This window comes from Grampus griseus (assembly GCF_964374135.1).
Source record: "Grampus griseus genome assembly, chromosome: 9".
Lineage (NCBI taxonomy): Eukaryota > Metazoa > Chordata > Mammalia > Artiodactyla > Delphinidae > Grampus > Grampus griseus.
In genome coordinates, this window is record NC_139003.1 from 40,794,121 (window position 1) to 40,817,284 (window position 23,164).

The 23,164-nt window shown below is 41.8% G+C and overlaps 1 protein-coding gene across 1 annotated transcript in view; it reads left to right on the forward strand.

The window, feature by feature from the left end:
- AOAH (acyloxyacyl hydrolase) overlaps positions 1 to 23,164 on the forward strand; it is a 170,805-nt gene that overhangs the window by 54,399 nt on the left and 93,242 nt on the right. Inside the window, exons 6-11 of the mRNA XM_082662092.1 lie at positions 2,151 to 2,221; positions 10,799 to 10,859; positions 11,971 to 12,041; positions 12,911 to 12,959; positions 15,517 to 15,565; positions 17,419 to 17,513. Coding sequence (XP_082518218.1) covers positions 2,151 to 2,221; positions 10,799 to 10,859; positions 11,971 to 12,041; positions 12,911 to 12,959; positions 15,517 to 15,565; positions 17,419 to 17,513 — 396 coding nt within the window. The remainder of the gene's footprint in view (positions 1 to 2,150; positions 2,222 to 10,798; positions 10,860 to 11,970; positions 12,042 to 12,910; positions 12,960 to 15,516; positions 15,566 to 17,418; positions 17,514 to 23,164) is intronic.

Below are 23,164 nucleotides of genomic sequence, written 5' to 3' on the forward strand. Positions count from 1 at the left end.
CTTATACTCCAGCCAGGTTGAAATGTTTGGCAGTCCCCCAGGACTCCAGCCCAGCTCATGTGCCCACAGCACTGCAAGGGAGCTCCCTCTACCAGCGGCCGTGCTTTTCCAGCTTTGGTGTGTACTCCAGCCACCTGGGACCTTGTTAAAATGCAGATTCTGATTCAGCAGGTCAACTGAATCTGGGGCCAGAGACTTTAGTCCTGAAAGTTCCCAGATGGCCTCAATGCTCCTGGTTTGTGATCACACTTTCATCAGCTAGAACCTAGAGCAGTGGTTCTCAAACCTTAGTGAGCATCAGAATGACGGGGAGGCTGTGAAAACACAGATTCCTGGGACCTACCCCAGACTTTCTGATTTACTAGATCGGGGCGAGCCCATGAATTACATTTGTAACAAGTCTGCAAGCTGTACTCGGAGTTGAAAAGCATAGAGCATCTGTCTCTTCCTTCCCACCTGCCTCCTATCTGATTTCTGGGTCCTTGCCTGCCTCCTCCTCCAGTTCCCAGAAAGCCATATTAATGCCTGGACCACCACGGACATCACAGAGCATGCTAAGAGCTGGGCTATTCACCCCGATGCTCCACTAGACAGTAAGCTGCATGACAACAAGGACAGTCTTTTCTGTCTCCAAATCTTGCATGCTAATCAGCGTTTTTCCTCATCCTAGAAAGTTGGGCAGGCATCCTGAAGATCCTTAAAAACCTCATTTATAACCAGAAAAGGTTACCTGTTCACCTTTGCTAGTGTCAAAATATTACCAATGCTGTTAATACCACTCACAGCCATCTGAAGAACTTTTTGGGCTAGAGGGAATCACTACAGGTTTCCCCGCTATCCAAAAGTAAAGCATTCCTATGAAGTCTTTCCTAAGGCAAAGAAGCAATTACCTTAGGACACATCTTGCTAACAGATGCACAAAATAAACTGAGATCAAGCACAGAGGCTCACAGACACAGTTCAAAGCTATGGTGGCCTGATGCTGAGATGCTCAGTGTGGTTTCTGGGGAAGGAGCTGGGCAGTGCCCCTCTCACTGTTCAGGGTCCTCGCTGCCTCTCCACTGGCTCCTGAAAAACAAACGATGAACGTTATTTTTACTTTGTTTTTTTTTTTTTGCAGTACACAGGCCTCTCACTGCTGTGGCCTCTCCCGTTGTGGAGCACAGGCTCAGCGGCCACGGCTCACGGGCCCAGCCGCTCCGCGACATGTGGGATCTTCCCGGACCGGGGCATGAACCCGCGTCCCCTGCATCGGCAGGCAGACCCTCAACCACAGCGCCACCCAGGGAGCCCTATTTTTGCTTTTGGCATTTTTTTTTTTGTGAGAGCAAAAAAACTACTTTGGATTTCTTTCAGTTCGTGAGGAGGTAGTAACCTAGGTCTTTCACAGAAACAAAGTGGTGTGAAGCGAACTTTTGAAAAGCGCACTATCTCTCCCTTTGTTGATAAATGCTGGTTCCTTACATTTTCTACCCTGTTGATTTTTTCTTTTGTCTGAGAAAAGCATCAAGGGAACTGCAATCTTTCTAAAATCATTACTTGGTAAAAAGCCAGGGCTTTTAATTTATCCCACAAGCTAGAGTCTTATGGAAACTGCTGTTTGAAATCCCTTTGTTCGGGAAGCTTTGAGGGGCTTCATCTATACACCCCTCCTTCCTCTACCCCGCCTCCCCCAGGGAAGGGACCTTCCTTCTTCCTTCTTCCTAAGCTAGTGTCTCTCCCGTTAGTCTTTATTTTATCTCATAACAGGAAGGAATTATTTTATTTGAAAGCAGTCTTTATTTTCAAATCCTTTTTTAAAGCCACTGAGGGCAGTGAGGAGAGGAACGTTGTCTGAGTAGAATGGACCAAGATGGGCCAGACCCTTTTGGGAAGAGGTGGAAAAGAGATGAAGGTGGGACTAGCTGGCTGGGGGAGAAGGGGAAGCCTTCAGGCTGAGGAGCCGGCATGAACAAAGGCACACAGGTGGAATGAATATGGAGCGTGGAAACAGGAACAAGAGGTAAATTTAGTTAACTAAAATGACCCAGATTCTGGAGAAAGAAGAGTCCAGAAATCCAAACTGTGGAGCCAAGAGGAGAGGAAGGGCCTTGAGAAGTTGGAAAATCATCCCTTGAACTAAACAACTCTTTTTTTGTTTTTCTCTCCAGACATATTCCAGAAGTGGTTCTGATATTTGTTCACTCCCATTTTTGGCCAAGATCTGTCAGAAGATTAAATTGTACGTATACAAGTTCCCCTTCCTAAGCACTGGCAGGGGATAGCATCTTTGGTTGTCCCTGTTTTCTAAGACTAAAATGAATTTCAAGTTAAAAGGCATCTTTCTGAAAGTGAAAGTGTTTCTTGCTCATGACTTGTACAGAAACTAGAAGACAAATTAGCTCAGAACAAATCATTTTGGAAATATACTGAATACCAGCATCTTTGAACCTCCAGCCTGACTTACTGCCCCGGACTGGAATGCAGCCTGCCTGCCAGTGAGACTTGTGAGTGGCTCAGGGCATGCTCGCACCGCACCTGGGGACAGGACAGCTCCTCCTTGCTGTGTAAGGTACAGACAAGGTTGGCCAGGGACTCTCTGAGCATCTTTAGAACCAGGCACTCACAAGGCTGGAAAAGGACCATTTTTTCACAGAGCCCAACCTATTACCTAGAAAATCTAGCTCTGCTATGTATGAACAGGATTCCTAATACAGAGACACGGTCCAAAGTTCCCAAGCCCTCCTGTCTCCGTTTAAAATCCCATGCTCCCTCCAGCTGCACTCTGAGTCTGAGGTTATGCTGGGTGTTATAGTAATCACCATCCAAAACATTAAAAGGTGGAACAGTCCTGCGAAGCATGTTGGACTAAGCGGCAAAATAGCGTAGGTCCACCTTCCACTCGGCTGCTCCCAGTGCGACTGTGGCAGAGGCTGCTGCCAGGCAGTGTATGGCACTGTTCTGGGGTCCAGATGCTGAACTTTCAATGCACTTCTGCACTGAGTTCTCACAATTCCATGAAGTAGGGATTATCATTATTTCCATTTCGCAGAGAAGGAAACTGAGTCTTACAGAAGTAACTCCTCCCAGCCATGAGGACCCAAGATACACCCCCAAGTATATTGGACCCCACTTGTTCTTTGGAAACATCCAGTTTCTTGACTCTTGTGCAACGCTGCCTCTTGAGCCAACTTTGAAGACTTGAGCCACTTAATGTCTCTGAGCTTCAGTTTCCCCATGTTGAAACTCAAGCTATAGACCCATTTGGAAAGTTTTTAAAATGCAGACTCCTTGGCCTGAGACCTGGTGGGGCAGCGTGGCATGTTCCTATGTTCCTGGTTGACTGTGTCCTCCCTAGCGCTCTCACATTCTATTGCAGGAGGCAGACCGCAGATGCTACCTGTACAGATGACGCTTTAATGACTCAAAATAATGTTCCTTCACTGTGAGACATTCACAGAGACCGCTCGGTCTGCCCTGGCCCCGCTGCTTTTATTCTCACTCTCCCATAGGCAGTTCCTAGCACTTGAGTGCATTCCGGTCCAGCCTGGCTCTCATGGTGGGGAGTTAGAGGGAAGAACTCCCCAGAGGTGACAGTCAGGCTGAACATCTGGACTGAGAGGCTGTATTGGTTTCCAAAGGCTGCTGTAATAAAATACTACAAGCTAGGTGGCTTGAAACAACATAAATGTATTCTCTCCCCATCTGGAGGCTGGAAGTCTGAAAGCAAGGTGTTGGCCAGTTCCCTCTGAGACTCTGCTCCCTCTGAGCTTCCCTCGGGGACTCTGGGTCGAATCCTTCCTTGCCTCTTAGCTTCTGGTGGTGCCCGTCCATCCTTGGCAACCCTGGGCTTGCAGCTATGTCATTCCAATCTCTGCTTCCCTCTTCTTATATAGCCGTCTTCCCTGTGTGTCTGGTTTTCCTTTTGCAACCAGTCATATTGGATTAGGGTCCACACTTATGGCCTCATCTTAATTCAGTAACATCTGCAAAGACCCTTTTTCCAAGTAAGTTCACATTCACAGGGAGCAGGGGTTAGAACTTCAACATTTCTTTCTGGTGAACACAGTTCAACCCACAATAGAGGCCCTTTTCCTATGTTCCTCCATCCTTCATCTCATGAGCTTCATGGACGCTAAACTCATTGAACATCCCCCGTCTGCTTTGAAAGTATCTCAGGAGAGGAGGCGGCTGTGCATCTGACCCACATTCAGAGCCTCTTAGGGATCCAAGAGTTTAAAAACTTTTCCTGGTTCATCTGCCCACATAAGCTCCTGCAAGCCAACTGTGCAAAGTGCGGACTTGGATCCTGGAACATTTATCAATCTCGCTTTTCATGAATAGAAGTGGAGGCAGAGACCATCAGGACATGAGGAGTAGAGGGGAAATATCGGACATGAAAGAAAGTGAGGGAGGCTAAGATGCAGCCAGGTCCCAAGCCCCCGACCATTTCATCATGCTTAGCTCTTGTTGAATCGAGACCCCTGTCCCCTCCTTGCTGAAAGCCTCATTGCATTTTCTGTGTCAAACCAAACGTGGGCCCTCAGGACCTAAAACGACAACTCTTCAATTGAACCACCTTTGAAAACCTGAATTCAAGAGCATCTGTGGCCAGGGATTTTCCTGGCCCAATTTCAAAGGGAAATTTTTTCATGAAAAAGCAAAAGCAGTATGTTTTTCTTCTTTCTAAAAATCATTGTGCTTCTAGTATAATTCGTACCGGGTCATGAATTATTCAGTGCTGCATGGGTTATAAAGCACATTTAAATGCAGCCTCGTTTATTCTTTAAAACAACCTGTGGCTCAGTAATAATGACAAGTAAAAGTTATCTGATACTGTCTCTGCAGCAGGAACTCTTATAAATGCAACCCTGTTAGACAACATTTTTTTGGTCCCCTTTTTAAAGATGTAAAGCCGTTTGTCCAAGGTCACAGAACTAGTCATGGATAAATATGGTGTTTGAACCCAGCAGCCTGGTTATAAAGGTCAGGCTCAGAGCCACAACATTGCCTGTCCCTTGACTCAGAGCCTCACTTTCAGATGAGCAAGTCGGTTCTAGTTTATTTAATGCTTGACCCACTAGCACAGTCAGCAGGAGGTAGAGACAAAGACCTATGTGTCTTCTGTTACATAATCCTTCCCTAAAATCCCCTCCAGTAAGAATGCCTTTTTGGCTCTGTGCCTCTCTTGTCCCCATCCTGTTTGGTCTAATGCCTTCATAAACAAGACGAAAAGACAGCTCTCAGAATGGGAGAAAATATTTGCAAATGAATCAATGGACAAAGGATTAATCTCCCAAATATATAAATAGCTCATGCAGCTCAATATTAAAGAAACAAACAACCCAATCCAAAAATGGGCAGAAGACCTAAATAGGCGTTTCTCCAAAGAGGACATACAGATGGCCAAGAAGCACATGAAAGGATGCTCAACATCACTAATCATTAGAGAAATGCAAATCAAAACTACAATGAGGTATCACCTCACACCAGTTAGAATGGGCATCATCAGAAAATCTACAAACAACAAATGCTAGAGAGGGTGTGGAGAAAAGGGAACCCTCTTGCACTGTTGGTGGGAATGTAAATTGATACAGCCACTGTGGAGAACAGTATGGAGGTTCCTTAAAGAACTAAAATTAGAACTACCATATGACCCAGCAATCCCACTACTGGGCACATACCCAGAGAAAACCATAATTCAAAAAGACACATGCACCCCAATGTTCCTTGCAGCACTATTTACACTAGCCAGGACATGGAAGCAACCTACATGCCCATCGACAGACGAATGGATAAAGAAGATGTGGTACATATACACAATGGAATATTACTCAGCCATAAAAAGGAACGAAATTGGGTCATTTGTTGAGACATGGATGGATCTAGAGACTGTCATACAGAGTGAAGTAAGTCAGAAAGAGAAAACAAATATCGTATATTAACGCATGTGTGTGGAACCTAGAAAAATGGTACAGATGAACTGGTTTGCAGGGTAGAAGTTGAGACACAGATGTAGAGAACAAACATATGGACTCCAAGGGGGGAAAACTGCGGTGGGGTGGGGATGACGGTGTGCTGAATTGGGCGATTGGGATTGACATGTATACACTGATGTGTATAAAATTGATGACTAATAAGAACCTGCAGTATAAACAAACAAACAAACAAAAAGACAACTAATACTAAACTTTCTTTGGGTTATTTGTATGGAAATATGTTAATATAAACGTTTCAGACATTACATGAAATTTCTAAAAGTCTTATATGTTCTGGTATGATGTTATAAGTTATAATTCTAGTTATTACTTTAAAATATATATCTCAGAAATAACTAAATTTCCTTGTCAATTGCAAAAAAAGAAAGCCAATGGAGGTGTCTCCACCCATGGGCAGCTTTCCAGCTCCCAGCCTAGCTCCGGTCACTTGGCTAGCCTCCTCCATACTCCATGCTTGCTGGTACCTGCTCCTGCACCCTGTTCTTCTCTGGCTGCTTCCCCATCAGTCTCCCACCCCCACCGACAGCGCTTGGAGAGCAGGGATACCATTTCTTGGTAAACTTTTTATCCCTGGTTCCTACCACAGTGCTTAGTTTTAGTAGAGACTCTGTAGAAACAACGGAATAAATAAAGAAAAAGCACTACTTTATTAGAAAAACAAATGTTTAGGATACCAGGCTACTACCATGGGGCAACCAAGTTTTTGGTTGTTTTCTTTTGATCAGAATTCACAGTGCCTATATACTGCCTATTTTCTATTGTAGCAGTGGTAGGACAGGAGGGTCCCCTCTTAATAATTTAGTCTTTTTATTGAATTTCCAAATGCATGAACCCACATATGTATTATTTCACATAAATTCACACAGACTTACCTTAACTGTGGTTTGTTTTTGTTTTTTTTGCGGTATGCGGGCCTCTCACTGTTGTGGCCTCTCCCGTTGCGGAGCACAGGCTCCGGACGCGCAGGCTCAGCGGCCATGGCTCACGGGCCCAGCCGCTCCGCGACATGTGGGATCCTCCCGGACCGGGGCACGAACCCGTGTCCCCTGCATCGGCAGGCGGACTCTCAACCACTGTGCCACCAGGGAAGCCCTAACCATGCTTTTAATTCGTCATTCTTTACCTTTTTTCATTTGTTCCTTCTTGCCCCTGCCCTGCTCTTTCCTCCCACATCGTCCTTGTCCCCACCACAAGGTGAGCCGTGTAAATACGTCAGGATGTGTCCTTCCATGGTTTTCTCTGCTCTCATTTTATCTTACAGGGATGCACGTAACGCATCCACACGCATATGAAACAGAGTCATGCTGGCCCTGGAGTACTGCCTGGGACTCAAATATGAGGCAGATACACATGGACATTTTATTCTCCCTAGTTTTCTTTTGTTGTAATGCCCCAGTTTCATGACATAATTTTAGGCACTTTGAACTTGAATAGCTCACCATTATGTAACGAATGCCATTCAGCTGCAATCACAATTGCTCCCTGGGTCAAGGCTGCTAGCCCAACCCCAGATAGTCATAGGGCAGGAGCAACAAGCAGGTGATTAGCTGCACCAGCCAACGTGGTAACTGGGGTTCTAGGTATTTTCACTGTAAGTTTCTCTGCCTTAGACAGCCTTGCTGCCAAAAACATTTTTGCCACATAACTAATTAGCCATGATTTTGCTGTAAAGATAAAACAATGAAAAATAAAAGAGACATTAAGAAGGACATCATGAAACATGAAAAATGAATTACAAAATTAAAGAGACTTTATTGCTAAATACAGAACATCTGAATATATTTAAAGTGTGTGTATATTTCATGGCGATACTGCGCAAATGACTGATCTTATTTCGTGACTTGTACATAAGCACTTGTCTTCCAGGTTTTTCATTCTTAGTATTTTACACACTGTTTTTTCTTGTCGATTCTTCTCCTCGTTTGGCATCACACTTTTTCTTTTTTGCTAAGATTTCTTCCTTCGTTAGGAGAGGTATCAGTTTCCAGATACTAGGATGCATGTTTATACCTAAGCTTTGTATTGTGTTGTGAAAGCCTCTACACCGTTGTGTTCTTGGCATCTTGTAACATGTCTGTTGATACACATTCCAAAGTTCTATGGGAAATGCGAGTTCAAATCTGCAACTTTCAGGCCCTCAACCTCTTTCTCCTCCATTGTAGTGTGCTTCAAAATCAGAAACCAATTCCTGGGGCAAATCATCATCATCTGTCATGACTTTTGTATGATATATATCAAAACAAACTATCAACCAGTCATTTTACCTTTTATGGCAAAATTGTCTTATGACCAATTAGTTATGCAGTGAAAATGTTTACAGCAAAAATGCTTGCTGCAAAGGTGCTTACGGTAAAAATACCTAAAAATAGTGGACACGCATAACTGGATGGAACATTGTGTGGCTGGGAACCTGAAAATCTGAAGAGAGTCCATGGATTGGATTCGAGATGTCTCCAGAAACTAAAATGTCATAAGAGCAGACACCTGATTCCTGTTTGCCCAACCCTAGAAACCATCCTTGGAATAACTGTTACCATTGCACATAATAATGAAAAGAGCTAATATTTTGTGAGTACTTATCACATGCTTGGCACAGGTCTTCCTTGTTTCATACGTAACAATGCTATGAGTCTTCGCAACAGCCCTAGGAAGCAGGTACTGACACTGGCCCTATTTACAAATGAGGTAACAGTTGTACAAACAGATTAAACAAGTTGCCCAAAGTTACATACCAAGTAGACAGCAGACCTGGGATTCAAATCCAAGGAGTCTAATTTCAGAACCTAGAGCTATGTTAGGGGGCTTCCCATACTTTTCCTTCCTACTAGAGCACCCACACCCATCACCCAATTACTTGCTTTGAAAATGCTTTCTCATCCTTTAGCTTCCACCTTAAGATCACCTCCTTCCCTGTGTAGAGTTAGGAATGTTTTCCCTCTGGGTGCACAACCCTCTTATAGAATTTTCTCCATAGCACTGTGGTTATCTGTTGATGCCTTGTTTCCCGCCACCCATCATCAAGCTCTTCTAGCATAGGAAATGCATCTTATATTCAGCCCTAATATCTAATATGATGCCTGGCACATGCAAGGACTTCAAAAATGGCTGTGGAATGAATGAATGAATGAATGAATATTTCAGCATACAACCAGATACCTGTAAGGATACACAAGGTATCAAGTTTAGATCCAATTTTGCAGAAGTAATAGTAGTGAAAGTCAACAATGCTTTATCCAAAACAGAGCCAGATGTGATTTCGAATTCAGATTTTAAGAAAGTAACATACTATATACCATAACTCACCTAACACTCCCAGCACCTCCTAATCAGACAAATTTATATATCAGCAATGAAATATATGGATAGTCACACTAAATAAGGTATAGCTTATGAATTGCCTTAGACCAGTTTGGGTCAAGTTTTGCCACCAAATGTGTTAGCTGCAAAGTTGAAAATAAGAAACAACTCTTGGTGTTCAGACCTGTTTGGATCTGGGGGCTATGAATAAGGGATTGTGGAGTTTATGTAAATTGCAATTTATGTGACTTATGATGACCAATCTACCCTCTCGTGTCTAGAATGTATGGTTTTGGTTTGTCACTCTGAGCCTTTAAAATAAGCAGGTAAAGGTTAATTTAATGAACTAACTTTCTAATTCTAGAGACAACTCATTGTTCCTTCCTTCAAGGACAAACTCTCATCCCCGAGATGGCAAAGGTGGAAAGGGGTAGCTTTGTCATCCTCAGTGAGACCTTTCACCCAGAACCTTTTCTCAGACTGAAAATATAGCTCTTTGGGTCTGTTCGTCCTCTCTTTCTCTCTCTCCATCTCCCTCTCCCTCTGTGTCTTCCCTCCTTTTCTCATCTAGAAACATAAAATAGCTATCCAAGAGGTCAAATATGTACATGGGAGAAAACTACCTAGTCTTACAGGAGATGTCATCTCTCAAGAGGTCTATTAATGTGGACTTGTGGTGGGTCCACCATCTCAGAGCTCATAAGACAGGCTCCATACCACCAGTTAGGCTCCATGCTGGCTTTGGCTGAATTCACTTGACTTGAGACTCTCAGAACTGCTGAGAAGCTCTTGATTCAAAAGACCATTTACTAAATCCTATAAAGGGTCATGTGACTCCGTCTATATTCTAGGCTCCAGGAATAACCTCACCCTGCCATATGATGGCACTTCCCTGCTACTCCGTAAGTGATTTTCCTAGAGGGAAACAGCATTTGCCTGTGGAAGCTGGGAAAAGTCTGGTAGTGAGATCTCAGGGGAAATCCTCACTCGGGGGTGTGTCCATGGTTTTGGCATGAATTGCTTGGTCATCAATCACAACAGAGCCCTTGGTTCCCCAGGCTCTTGAATGGGAGTGACAACTAAATTTTCAGATTCTCAGAATAAGTGGTTTAAAAGAGGAGAATCTTAAGAAAAGATTTCCATCACAGAATGTGTAAACTGTGTAGTACTGAGCTCGTTGACTGGACCAAAAACGTAGGTTCTTTCCTGAGGACCTCAACAGCCATATCCCGTGCCCTCTAAAACTTGAGTTCATTATATTTTAACTCCCCGTATAGGTCAAGTAAAAAGTCAGAGAGAAAATAGTTCTGTTGAGTGGAGAGCAGGGATGAGCAAAGTTTGACTGGTACTCTTCATTTTATTTTTATTTTATTTTTTAAATTTTTATTTAGGTCCTTAATTTTATTTTTAGAATGGGGTTCTGTCACATAAACTCAACACAGCCATATCTAAAAATGTCTCTATTTGTTTTCACAAACACCATTTGTTTTTTCTTAGCTCACCAGGTGTTTCTTTTCTTTTAGGGCTATACAAAATTCTTTACCATTCAAAGATGCAGATTCAGACAAATACAGTGTTTTCCCAGTAAGTATCATTAAGACTAACCAGATGTTTGCTAAATATTGCGTCGTTTCCTATAAATTTCTTTCCTTTAATAAGACAAGATTGAATGCCATTTGAATGTATTATTAATGTGATAATACACCATTTTATGATGTTTACAGACTTTTTGGTATCTTACTAATACATGGACCATCGAAGTGGATCTTAGTCCTAGACTGTTTTCATTTCTTAAAGCCATTCCCAGCTGGAATTCTCCACGGGGATAAGTTATCTTGAAATGTGTTGGGAATTGTTTTCAAAATTCTTAAACGTATTTTAACTTAAAGTGTGTGTGTGTGTGTGTGTGTGTGTGTGTGTGTGTGTGTGTTTATGTCTGTGTACACATGTTAGATTTAGAACAGTTAGGATGTCAGAATGTTCTCTGCGAAATTCAAGCAAGCAACAGATGTCACAAACTCTCCAAAGTAGGTGGGATCTCAAATACTCTACCTGGGAATGTGAGAAATAAAAACATTGTTTGACATTATCATGACTCTTGATTCTTTCAAATCAGACATGTCAAAAATATAATAAATCCACACAACTAACCAGTTTGGCTAGAGGTCTTTTAAATTATCCAGCAAAATGATTAATCACTGGACCAAATAAACCAATTGTTTTGGAGCCTTTGATAGAGAAAGTTCAGGGAGTTGGACGGTCCTGCTCTTTGTGGAAGTGCACATAGACGCATACACATGAACACACATGTACACAGACACGTGTACAAAACATGCATTCACATAACAACCCATGTGAATGCACACGTGCCCACATGCATGCACATTCACACACATGCACCCCCATACACTCACATATCAGCACGCACCCAACAACACATATACACACGCGTACACACACTCTCACATACACACACACTTCATCTGTGATTGGCCCTGGTACCATATTACATTTCACCTCACACAGGAGGTCTCAGCATATCATCTTAATTTTCTTAGTGATCTCTAGTGTTCCTAGACTGTATTTGGATTTAAAATGGCAGATGTCAGCACCCCTCAGACAGCTCTGATTGGCCTTCACTGTGGATAACGTCAAAGCAGAACTGACCCTTCCTGTGTGTGCTCTTCAATTTCAGACACTGCGGGGCTCTCACTGGCGAGGGAGAGACTGTAACGACAGCAACAAGATGGCATACCCAGGCAGAAGGTAACGGTCTCTGCTGGTCACTGATGTTGAAAATTACCTTCTGAAAGGGAGGCAGAAGGCATAATTATCTCCCTCAGCCTAGGGGATTCGTGCTTACAGAGAGGAGGGACCTCCATGTCCTAATTGAAGTAAAGCGCAATGAAAAAACAGTGTTTGTTCATTCATTTGCCCAAAAAATGCTCATCGAGCGTTGCCAAGCCCTCTGCATCATGCTGGGTGGTAAACCAATAGAAATAGGCCTCCTCTCGAGGAGTTCACAGTCTAGTGGGAGAAACACGTGAGTAGACAGGTTATTGTGGACGTTTGTCCAGCCTCCTGCACGAGTTCTACAGGCAGTCCTGGGCCCACAAAGAGTAGCCTCTTCCACCAGGAGGAGGGCGACGGGGGCAGAAAGCAGAGCACAGGTCACATTTTAGTCCCAGGCTGATCACATCTCAGACTTCAGACTGGGTATGCCAGCCTTCATCTTAGCTGTGACTACAGTGCGGAAGCGTTAACCGGATGTTTGGGACTTTCGAGGCATAAATTTAATGGTGTCACCTGTCTAAATGAAATGGACTGCAGATGTGTTCATTATTCCTATCGACATCATTCCACAACAATACCTCCCATGAATATAGTCAATTGTGAAAAGACTGCATTTGGTCCACAGTTCCCAGCAAACATCCAAAGCCAAGAGAATGGCAAAGAGGCCAAGTGAGGCTTCTGTTGCCACAACACACAATGGTGTGCGGCACTTTTCCCTGAAGAAACTGTCGTCTATCGAAGACACTTGGTGTAGCACTCATTCATTCGTTCCTTCATTTGTGAAGCTGACGTTCAGAGTGATAAATACATGCCAAAGACCAATGTTGATGTTTTCTTTGTAGGCCGGACAACTGGGATACACATCAGGATTCAAACTGTAATGGCATTTGGGTAAGAGACTAAATTCAAATTTAACCCTGTTCTCTTGTCTTCCGCCCTCCTCAAAAGCCCATTGCCTGTTTGCTTCAGTCAGACCTAAGGAAGAAGATGGTAGATTACAGCAACTCTTTTTCTGCTGTTTGGAAGAGGGGCATAGAATCCAATCACATGTGAAGAGTGTCCATGATGTAATGAGAGTTGAGGCTGTCTCTGTCACAGCCACTATAAGTCTTGCTTAACGTAATTCACATCTAATCCCTTTATTCTGTTTGGAACAGTGTGAAATTAAATGGAGAGTGGTGTTAGCAAAGTTTTACAGCAACACAAAGAGCTATTGGAGCAAACCGCATGCTGTCACCATTTCATTGCAGCTATTTTTTTCTATTTCATAAGGCTAGTCAGGCAGAGCGGAAGTTATCTGTAGTTACCCCACTACCCACATCCTGAGGCACCTAATGCTGGTGCCCCAGTTCTCTATGAATAATAAATTAGCAGCTTCCAGGTAGAGAAAAGGAAAGGAAAGAGAAAAGCCAAACACTTAATCTTAGCACGGCAATGGCAGCAGATCCAATTTTGTGAGGTCTTGAGCTTATAGGAGTTGAGGGGTCCTCATGAAGAAAAAGAATACCAAATACAAAATCAAGAATAAAAGTATAATTAATTAGAACAATAAAAGAAATCTTAACAAATTCCTGGAGTCTTGGAAATTTAGGTCTCTTTCTTCTGAGATCTCTTTTCCAATTTACCAGGAGTGCTTATGTAGAAATATTGTTCTGCATGCAGCCTGGCTCCTCTCCACCTAAAACACTCTATAGCTCCCAGCTGCTCCCAGCACTCACACAGGCAGGGATCGTACAAACAAGGAGCCTTGAAGTTTAAGATTCTCCAGCTTCAAGATAAATTGCCTCTGAATGGTTGCCTAATTTGTCTGCTTGGATGAAGAGGAGAAAGTTCCTGTAAATAGTTTCCTCTCTCCAGGACACTGACAGTCCATTTCTTCTGAGATATGGAGAGCAAGACAGATTGTATCCTGGTATAGCCCTACCCACCCACCCTATCATCAGTCACACTGCCTTTTCATGAGGAGGGGAAGACATGTCCCCTAGATCTTAAGGTGTTAAGGTGTCAAGACCCCCAAGGCAGCTCTTGTTCGATAAAGTCAAGCTTAGTTGTCATGTTGGAGGACATGGGGGGTTATTAGTGTGTGAAGCTGCTGTCTTGGTTCCATGACCCCATCCCTGCCTCTGACATGGGAGCCCACCTACATAAGGAAAGCCAATAAGAGACTGTACTAGACCAGTGGAAATCCACCAGGAGCCCAGGGAGCCAAGACTCAGCGTTTATCATCAGTAATAGGAGAAAGACACATGACCTTCATACCTATCCCTTTCCATGGAGGAAAAATGACTCACAGAATCACAAAATCATAAACTCAGAGAGGACTTTACAATCACTAAGTCCAACATTTCCCAAACTGTGTCCAAGAACTCCAGTGTTGAGTGGGAGGTTAAGAGGTAAGGGAGGAGGGGCGCTATAGCAAAGTTTGGAAAGTACTGGGTCAAATAAGCCTGAACAGTTTTCTTTACTTCCGAATTTCTCAGCACCTTTAATGTTTTAATGCATGTTGGGAGTCCCCAAGACCAAGACAGTGAACACACTGTTTCCAGTACATCTCTGACCATCAGCTTCTTTCTTCCTAAAATACTGGTAATACCATTAATATCTAGTGGAATGCCAGTGCTCTCCAGACCAGAGTTTGGCAAACAAAAGAAAAAAAATTATATATATATATATTTTAACTTTTTTAAAGTTATCCAGACTCTGCTCAAACCTTCCAAGGACCAGCTGCTCCACTAAGGCACAGACTTAGCTTTAAGTGTTTGGAAGTGCCCTCAGCTGTGGTAACTCTGTCCCACTCACAGGCTCAACCTCACTTCTGGGTTTCTCAGTCTCATCATATCAACATTTGGAATCATTCTTTACGGTTTGGGCCGCCTTGTAAATTGTATGATGGTCAGTTGCATCCCTGCCTCTCCCCACTAAATGCCGGTAGCTCCCCCTCCCCACATTGTAACAACCAAAGATGTCTCCAGGCATTGCCAAATGTCCCGTTGGATGGCTGTGGGGCAGGGGTGGGGGAGGGGTGCCTCAAAAGCAGCCCTGTTGAGAATCTCTGCTCTAGAAGCATCAACCCTTAGGCACCAGAGGTGTCAGGACACTTAGAGCTCCAACTCAGAGACTGCTGAACCCAGTCTACCCCTGTGTCCCAGTCACTGAATGGACCCTCAATGCTCCCTCCGGGTGATACTACCAGCACCCAGAGCCCTGCCCGGCATCCTTCTGAACAAGATGGCCCAGTTTCTGGATCTCTCCTTATTCCTGCCCCCAGTTCCTTAAAGCCCAATTCACTTACCTAGGATGTTGCTATGTTGGATTAAGGGCTCAAGAGACTTTAAAGGATTTTATCTACTGATTTGTTTTTGTGCTTTTAAAGCCATTTGGGAAGGATTTCGTGTTTGTGTCTCATAAATTTAAAAGCAAGCTGCTAATTTCATCATTTCTCTTAAAGGGTGTTGATCCAAAAGATGGAATTCCATACGAGAAGAAATTCTGTGAAGGTATGGATTGTAAAAGTCAGTGTACTTATTCCAATAGAATATTCTTTTCTAGTCTGAAGCAAACAGACCATCCAAGTGAGGAAGTGCCTGATGCTACAACATAATGTTGACCAATTTACATTTATTTTCGTGACAAATTAGAAAATGACATGAAAAAGATTATAGACAAATGAGGCAGAATCAAGGCAAAGCAAAACTGAATTTGTTTAATAGATTCCTTTTTTAGGGAATTGGAAAATTTAATGATAATATTAGAAAAGGCCGTAAGATAGATAACAGGGTAACTGAAATCCAGCACTTCTCCAAATAAGAAAATAAGTGGAGGTGATAATTTTCAGTCTTCTCTGTGTCCTCCTCAATACACTACAAGGTCAGACATCTAGACTTGTACTGACAGAGTCCTTGTGTTGACTGGGCTAAAGACTCATATCTGGGTGACTTGACGGAGACCTCCAAGCAATAGCCATTGAGAGTTCCCAAAAATACCTGAGCAAAAGCTCTGTATTCTAAATGCCCAATGCCACATACACCTGGGCTACCAGTGTTCTTAGGAGGAACCTATTACCACCCACATAGTACTGAAAATATGGTCCTGGTGATGCCTGAAGAGTCTCAAACAAGACCCTATGGTAGCATCACTGTTTTATGTTTAGACAATGCTTTCCCCTAACATTTAGAAGCATTTCATTCATTCATTCATTCAACAGATATTTCCTGGACACCTATTCCTATTATGCACCAAGGGCTATACTTGGCTCTGAGTTTTTATGAGCAGACACGATACAGTCCTTGCCCTCAATCAACTTAAAGTCTAATTGTCTGTAAGCTATTAGAAGGACAGGATGGAGGTAGAAAATGTAAGGACCTGACACATAGTAATGCAGTTTAGAAATGCTTGTTGGATGATAAAGGAATGCATTAACAAATAGACAAATGAATAAGTAAACTCAGATCTAAGTGAAATCCTGGTGTGAGGCTCTGGGTTCACTGTGGGAAGCCTCTTGGATTCTCCAAATCCCAACCCCTCCTCAATGTCCTGGGCCTTCTCAGTCCCCGTGTGTGTGGCCAAGTGCTAGCTGTCACAAGGTCCCGAGATAGGGAGCCGCTGGAGTGAGGTTGGGCCATCCTCAGCTTGATTTGGGGCCTTTGGAGGTGGAGGAAGTAGGCTCTCCTCTCTGACTCTGAGAGGCACTGATTGATTCTTTCAGGATCTTAAGGGATTTGGAAGAGTTCATGCATCACCCGTGGATGAATGATTCGTGTAGATGGGCCTTAGAATCCGATTAAGTGATTCTTAACCTCCAAACATATAGGGCTGCATAGAGATTTTATCTCTCCATCTCCCCACTAATCAGCCATAATTGTCCATCCAGTGCTTTTGTATATATAGATTAAGGACGTTAAAAGACCATAACATCTTTGAAAAAAATCAAAATTGCTCCATGAGATTACTAATTCCTAAAGTGGATGTTAACAGAAATGAGTGTGTTTTCCAAGGAAGCAATTTTCAGAACCAAAATTTAGGGCATATTTCTGAGTTCAGATAAAGTTTTGATGCTTTTATTCATCTATCATTCACTCAAGATGTTGCACAGGAGTTTGTTTTATGCTGAGCTAGGAAGCACACCTGCATCTGCATAGCTTAGCTGGCAAGTTTCGATGGCCTGGAGATCTCATTCAGCTCCTAAATGCTATGCCACTCACTCTCCAACACTCGAAAAGTGGCAACGCATCACTGTTACGGTGCTCTATGCACAGAATACACACCAGGGTATGTGCTCACCTAACTACCCAAGCTGGAGGCTCCAAACTACTTGAGTGCATAAATAATGCAAATAAATTGTGCCACCTAGGTTCACAGCCCAGGGGAATCATTTTGCTGGGAGACTCAGCTGGGGCTCATTTTCACATCCCTCCCGATTGGATCACAGCTTCACAGATGTCTTTGGTAAGTAATTTGGGCAGTAATCATGTGGGATGTGCTGGCCTCTGTGTTTGTTTCCCCCTTGCTCTCTATAAATGTGATGCCAGATCCAAACAGGTGCAAATTTCCCTTCTCAGCACAATCTGCCATCAAAGGCGCATGCATAGCCATTTCAGTTCAGTTCAGTTCAAGCACTGTGGTAAGAACAACAGGCTCATAACAAGAGCTGTCTCGTCCATTAGAGAAGGAGGATGGTGCCCCTGCCGGGTGGAAAGGAAACCTGGGCATAGTGGGGAAGCCCTTGTTGTACAGCCACCTCGGGATGTAGTTCTCTCTTCAACCTCCTGTAACATGAAAACGCTGATCCAGGGAAGTTAAACTACAAGAATTATACATTCTTCTTCGATCCCTTTACTCACACTGAAGAAATCAGACATGAACCTGAATACTCTCTGATGGAACCTCTCCCAAGTTCTAAAACTGGGCAAACACAGACCTCCCTTGTAAAATGAGCAAACAGAGAAACATTTGAACATAGAAAAAATGTTCATGGTCTCCAAAGAAAAGAACTCTTGAAAAAAGCTTGCTACAGGAAAGTGAATTTTGTAAGATATTAAATCCAGATTCTCAACAATAAAGTGAGGAGATTATACTCATGAAAAAGGAACAATCTGAGGTTAGGGAAGACTACTTTTAGGTGAAACAATAATGGCCTGATGTAAAAATGCGATGGCCATACTGACTAACAAGTTGGACAATGTAAAAAACAGGGTGAGAAAACCAGTCAGCCAAATTCTGGAACTCACATAAGAGGCATATAGGATAGGTTCAGGAGATTGAATAGGAAACCCAGGGGAGGAGAACACATCAGACAGAGAGGAAGTGGTGACCAAATAAACAACAAAAGATAATTTTCTTGAGTTGAAGAAATCCTTGACTTTAATCCAAAACCTCACTGAACTCCAGAGAATATAAGAGACTCTCCTTGTCATGTCTTTCTTTTCCATTATATTCCAAATATAAAGAAAAATCTTGTAATCATTCAGCCCAACAAACAACCAGGGGACATACTAGGAGGAAAAATCCTTTTGACATCAGACTTATCTTTCAATGATAAATTTCAGAAAATAGTGGAACGGCCTCTACAACATTTTGACGATAGTGTGTCAAAACTGCTCCAGCTGCCAAGATATGGTTCCTACATAAAGGCCACAGAAATGTATTCTCAGTCATTCAAAGATTCAGAAAATATAACAGACTTATGCTTTCCTGAAAAAGATTATTTTAAGAAGTATTCCAATCTCTCTGAGCATGGTATTATAAAAGCAAAGCCAAAAAAAGTATTACTGGATTTAATTACATGAAATCTTCAAATGTATACGAAGTCCAAAAATTCATAAAATTAAAAGACAAATGAAAAACTAGAGCAATATTTATAATATATAAGACAAGATTTAAATTCTCTAATAACAAAGTGTTCCTGCATATCAATAAAGAAAAAACAATTTAATTTTTTAATGATCAAGAACGCGACCAATAAATATAAAAAGTTTCATCTTCAGTAGTAATCAAAGAAAAACAAATTAAAACAACAATGAGGTATCATCTATCATCTGTCAAATAAGCAAAGTGATAAAGGCCTACTTTTAGCAAGAATATGGTGAAAGGGACATGTTCCTTCACCACTAATGAGAGTTTAAGTTGCTAGAACTTCGCTGACAGGCAACTTGACAATACGTATAAAGTGACATTATAATGTTTGTGATTTTAACAAGTAATTCTGCTTCTGAAAATTTCTCTTTAAAACTAAACAGTCATTTGTTCGAGAATCTATGTACATGAGTATTCATCAAAGAGTTATTTATAAGAGCAAAAATGAAAAAAGAAATTCAAAAAACAAAATAGGGGATTAGGGGTGGAGTCAAGATGGCATACTAGGAGGATGCGGAATTTGCGTCTCCTCACAACCAGGCACCTCACAACTACCAGGCACCAGTGGGGGACCACAGACACCTAAGGAGATGGGAGGACCCCCCCCAGCAACCGGTGATCTCTCTTTTTGGCTTGTTGCCCGCCCCCCTTTTTTTTTCTTTTTTCTGCTTTGGTTTTATTTTACCTTGTTGCAGTTGTTTCAATTATAGTTTTGTTTTTCCTAATTTTTTTTTTTTTTTTTTTTTTTTTGTGGTACGCAGGCCTCTCACTCTCATGGCCTCTTCCGCTGCGGAGCACAGGCTCCGGACGCGCAGGCTCAGTGGCCATGGCTCACGGGCCCAGCCGCTCCGCGGCATGTGGGATCCTCCCGGACCGGGGCACGAACCCGTGTCCCCTGCATTGGCAGGCGGACTCTCAACCACTGCACCACCAGGGAAACCCTCCTAATATATATTTTATCTTTCTAACTTTATTTTGTTTTTTATTCTTTGATATTGTACTGTTCCTTTCTTCCTTTTTTTTTTTTTTTTACCATGCCACGAAGCTTGCAGGATCTTGGTTCCCAGACCAGAGGCTGGGCTGGAGCTCCCGTGTTGGGAGCTCCAAGTCCAAACCACTGGACTAACAGAGAACCTCAGACCCCAGGAAATATCAATTGGAGTGAGGCCTCCCAGAGGTCCTCATCTCAGCACCAAGACCCTGTTCTATCTAACTGCCTGCAAACTCCAATGCTGGATGTCTCAGGCCAAACAACCAGTAAGACAGGAATACAGCACCACCCATCAAAAAAAAAAAGAAAGAAAGAAAGAAAGAAACGACAAAAAAAAGTTACAGATGAAAGAGCAAGGTAAAAACCTACAAAACCAAATAAATGAAGATGAAATAGGCAAGCTACCTGAAAAAGAATTCAGAGTAATGATAGTAAAGATGATCCAAAATCTCAGAAACATAATGGAGAAGATACAAGAAACATTTAACAAGGATATAGAAGAACTAAAGAGCAAACAAACAATGATGAACAACACAATTACTGAAATTAAAAATACTCTAGAAGGAATCAATAACAGAATAACTGAGGCAGAAAAAAGGATAAATGAGCTGGAAGGTTAAATGGTGGAAATAACTGCCAGGGAGGCAAATAAAGAAAAAAGAATGAAAATAATTGAGGACAGTCTCGAGACCTCTGGTCCAACATTAAGCGCACCAACATTTGAATTATAGGGGTCCCAGAAGAAGAAGACAAAAAGAAAGGGACTGAGAAAATATTTGAAGAGATTATAGTTGAAAACTCCCCTAACATGGGAAAGGAAATAGTCAATCAAGTCCAGGAAGCACAGAGAGTACCGTACAGGATGAACCCACAGAGAAACACGCCGAGACACATATTAATCAAACTATCAAAAATTAAATACAAAGAAAAAATATTAAAAGCAACGAGGGAAAAGCAACAAATAACATATAAGGGAATCCCCATAAAGTTAACAGCTGATTTTTCAGCAGAAACTCTGCAAGCCAGAAAGGAGTGGCAGAACATATTTAAAGTGATGAAAGGGAAAAACCTACAGCCAAGATTATTCTACCCAGCAAGGATCTCATTCAGATTCAGCAGAGAAATTAAAACCTTTACAAACAAGCAAAAGCTAATAGAATTCAGTACCACCAAACCAGCTTTACGACAAAATGCTAAAGGAACATCTTTAGGCAGGGAACACAAGAGAAGGAAAAGACCTACAATAACAAACCCAAAACAATTAAGAAAATGGTAATAGGAACATACATATTGATAATTACCTTAAATGTAAAAGAATTAAATGCTCCAACCAAAAGACATAGACTGGCTGAATGGATACAAAACAAGACCCGTATGTATGCTGTCTACAAGAGACCCACTTCAGACCTAGGGACATATACAGACTGAAAGTGAGGGGATGGAAAAACATTTTCTATGCAAATGGAAATCAAAAGAAAGCTGGAATGGCAATTCTCATATCAGACATAATAGACTTTAAAATAAAGGCTATTACAAGAGACAAAAGACACTACACAATGATCAAGGGATAAATCCAAGAAGAAGTTATAACAATTGTAAATATTTATGCACGCAACACAGGGGCACCTCAATACATAAGGCAAATGCTAACAGCAATAAAAGGGGAAATCGACAGTAACACAATCATAGTAGGGGACTTTAACACCCCACTTTCACCAATGGACAGATCATCGAAAATGAAAATAAATAAGGAACACAAGCTTTAAATGATACATTAAACAAGATGGACTTAATTGATATTTATAGGATATTCCATCCAAAAACAACAGAATACACTTCTCAAGTGCTCATGGAACATTCTCCAGGATAGATCATATCCTGGATCACAAATCAAGCCTTGGTAAATTTAAGAAAATTGAAATCATACCAAGTATCTTTTCCGACCACAATACTATGAGACTAGATATCAACAGCACATTAAAAGGATCATACACTATGATCAAGTGGGGTTAACCCCAGGAATGCAAGGATTCTTCAATATATGCAAATCAATCAATGTGATAACCCATATTAACAAATTGAAGGGGAAAAACCATACGATCATCTCAATAGATGCACAAAAAGCTTTTGACAAAATTCAGCACCCATTTATGATAAAAACTCTCCAGAAAGTAGGCATAGAGGGAACTACCTCAACATAATAAAGGTCATAGATGACAAACCCACAGCAAGCATCATTCTCAATGGTGAAAAACTGAAAGCATTTCCTCTAAGAACAGGAACAAGACAAGGTTTCCCACTCTCACCACTATTATTCAACATAGTTTTGGAAGTTTTAGCCACAGCGATCAGAGAAGAAAAAGAAATAAAAGGAATCTAAATCCAAAAAGAAGGAGTAAACTGTCACTGTTTGCAGATGACATGATATTATACATAGAGAATCCTAAAGATGCTACCAGAAAACTACTAGAGCTAATCAATGAATTTGGTAGAGTAGCAGGATATAAAGTTAATGCACAGAAATCTCTTGCATTCCTATACACTAATGATGAAAAATCTGAAAGAGAAATTAAGGAAACACTCCCACTTACCACTGCAACAAAAAGAATAAAATACCTGGGAATAAACCTACCTAAGGAGACAAAAGACCTGTATGCAGAAAACTATAAGATACTGATGAAAGCAACTAAAGATGATACAAACAGGTGCAGAGATATACTATGTTCTTGGATTGGAAGAATCAACATTGTGAAAATGATTATACTACCCAAAGCAATCTACAGGTTCAGTGCAATCCCTATCAAACTAACAATGGCATTTTTCACAGAACTAGAACAAAAAATTTCACAATTTGTATGTAAACACAAAAGACCCCGAATAGCCAAAACAATCTTGAGAAAGAAAAATTGAGCTTGAGGACTCAGGTTCCTGGACTTTAGACTATGCTACAAAGCTACAGTAATCAAGACAGTATGGTACTGTCACAAAAACAGAAATATAGATGAATGGAACAGGATAGACAGCCCAGAGATAAACCCACACACTTATGGTCACCGTATCTTTGATAAAGGAGGCAAGAGTATACAATGGTGAAAAGACAGCCTCTTCAATAAGTGGTGCTGGGAAAACTGGACAGCTACATGTAAAAGAATGAAATTAGAACACTTCCTAACACCATACAAAAAAATAAACTCAAAGTGGATTAAAGACCTAAATGTAAGGCCAGACACTCTAAAACTCTTAGAGGAAAACA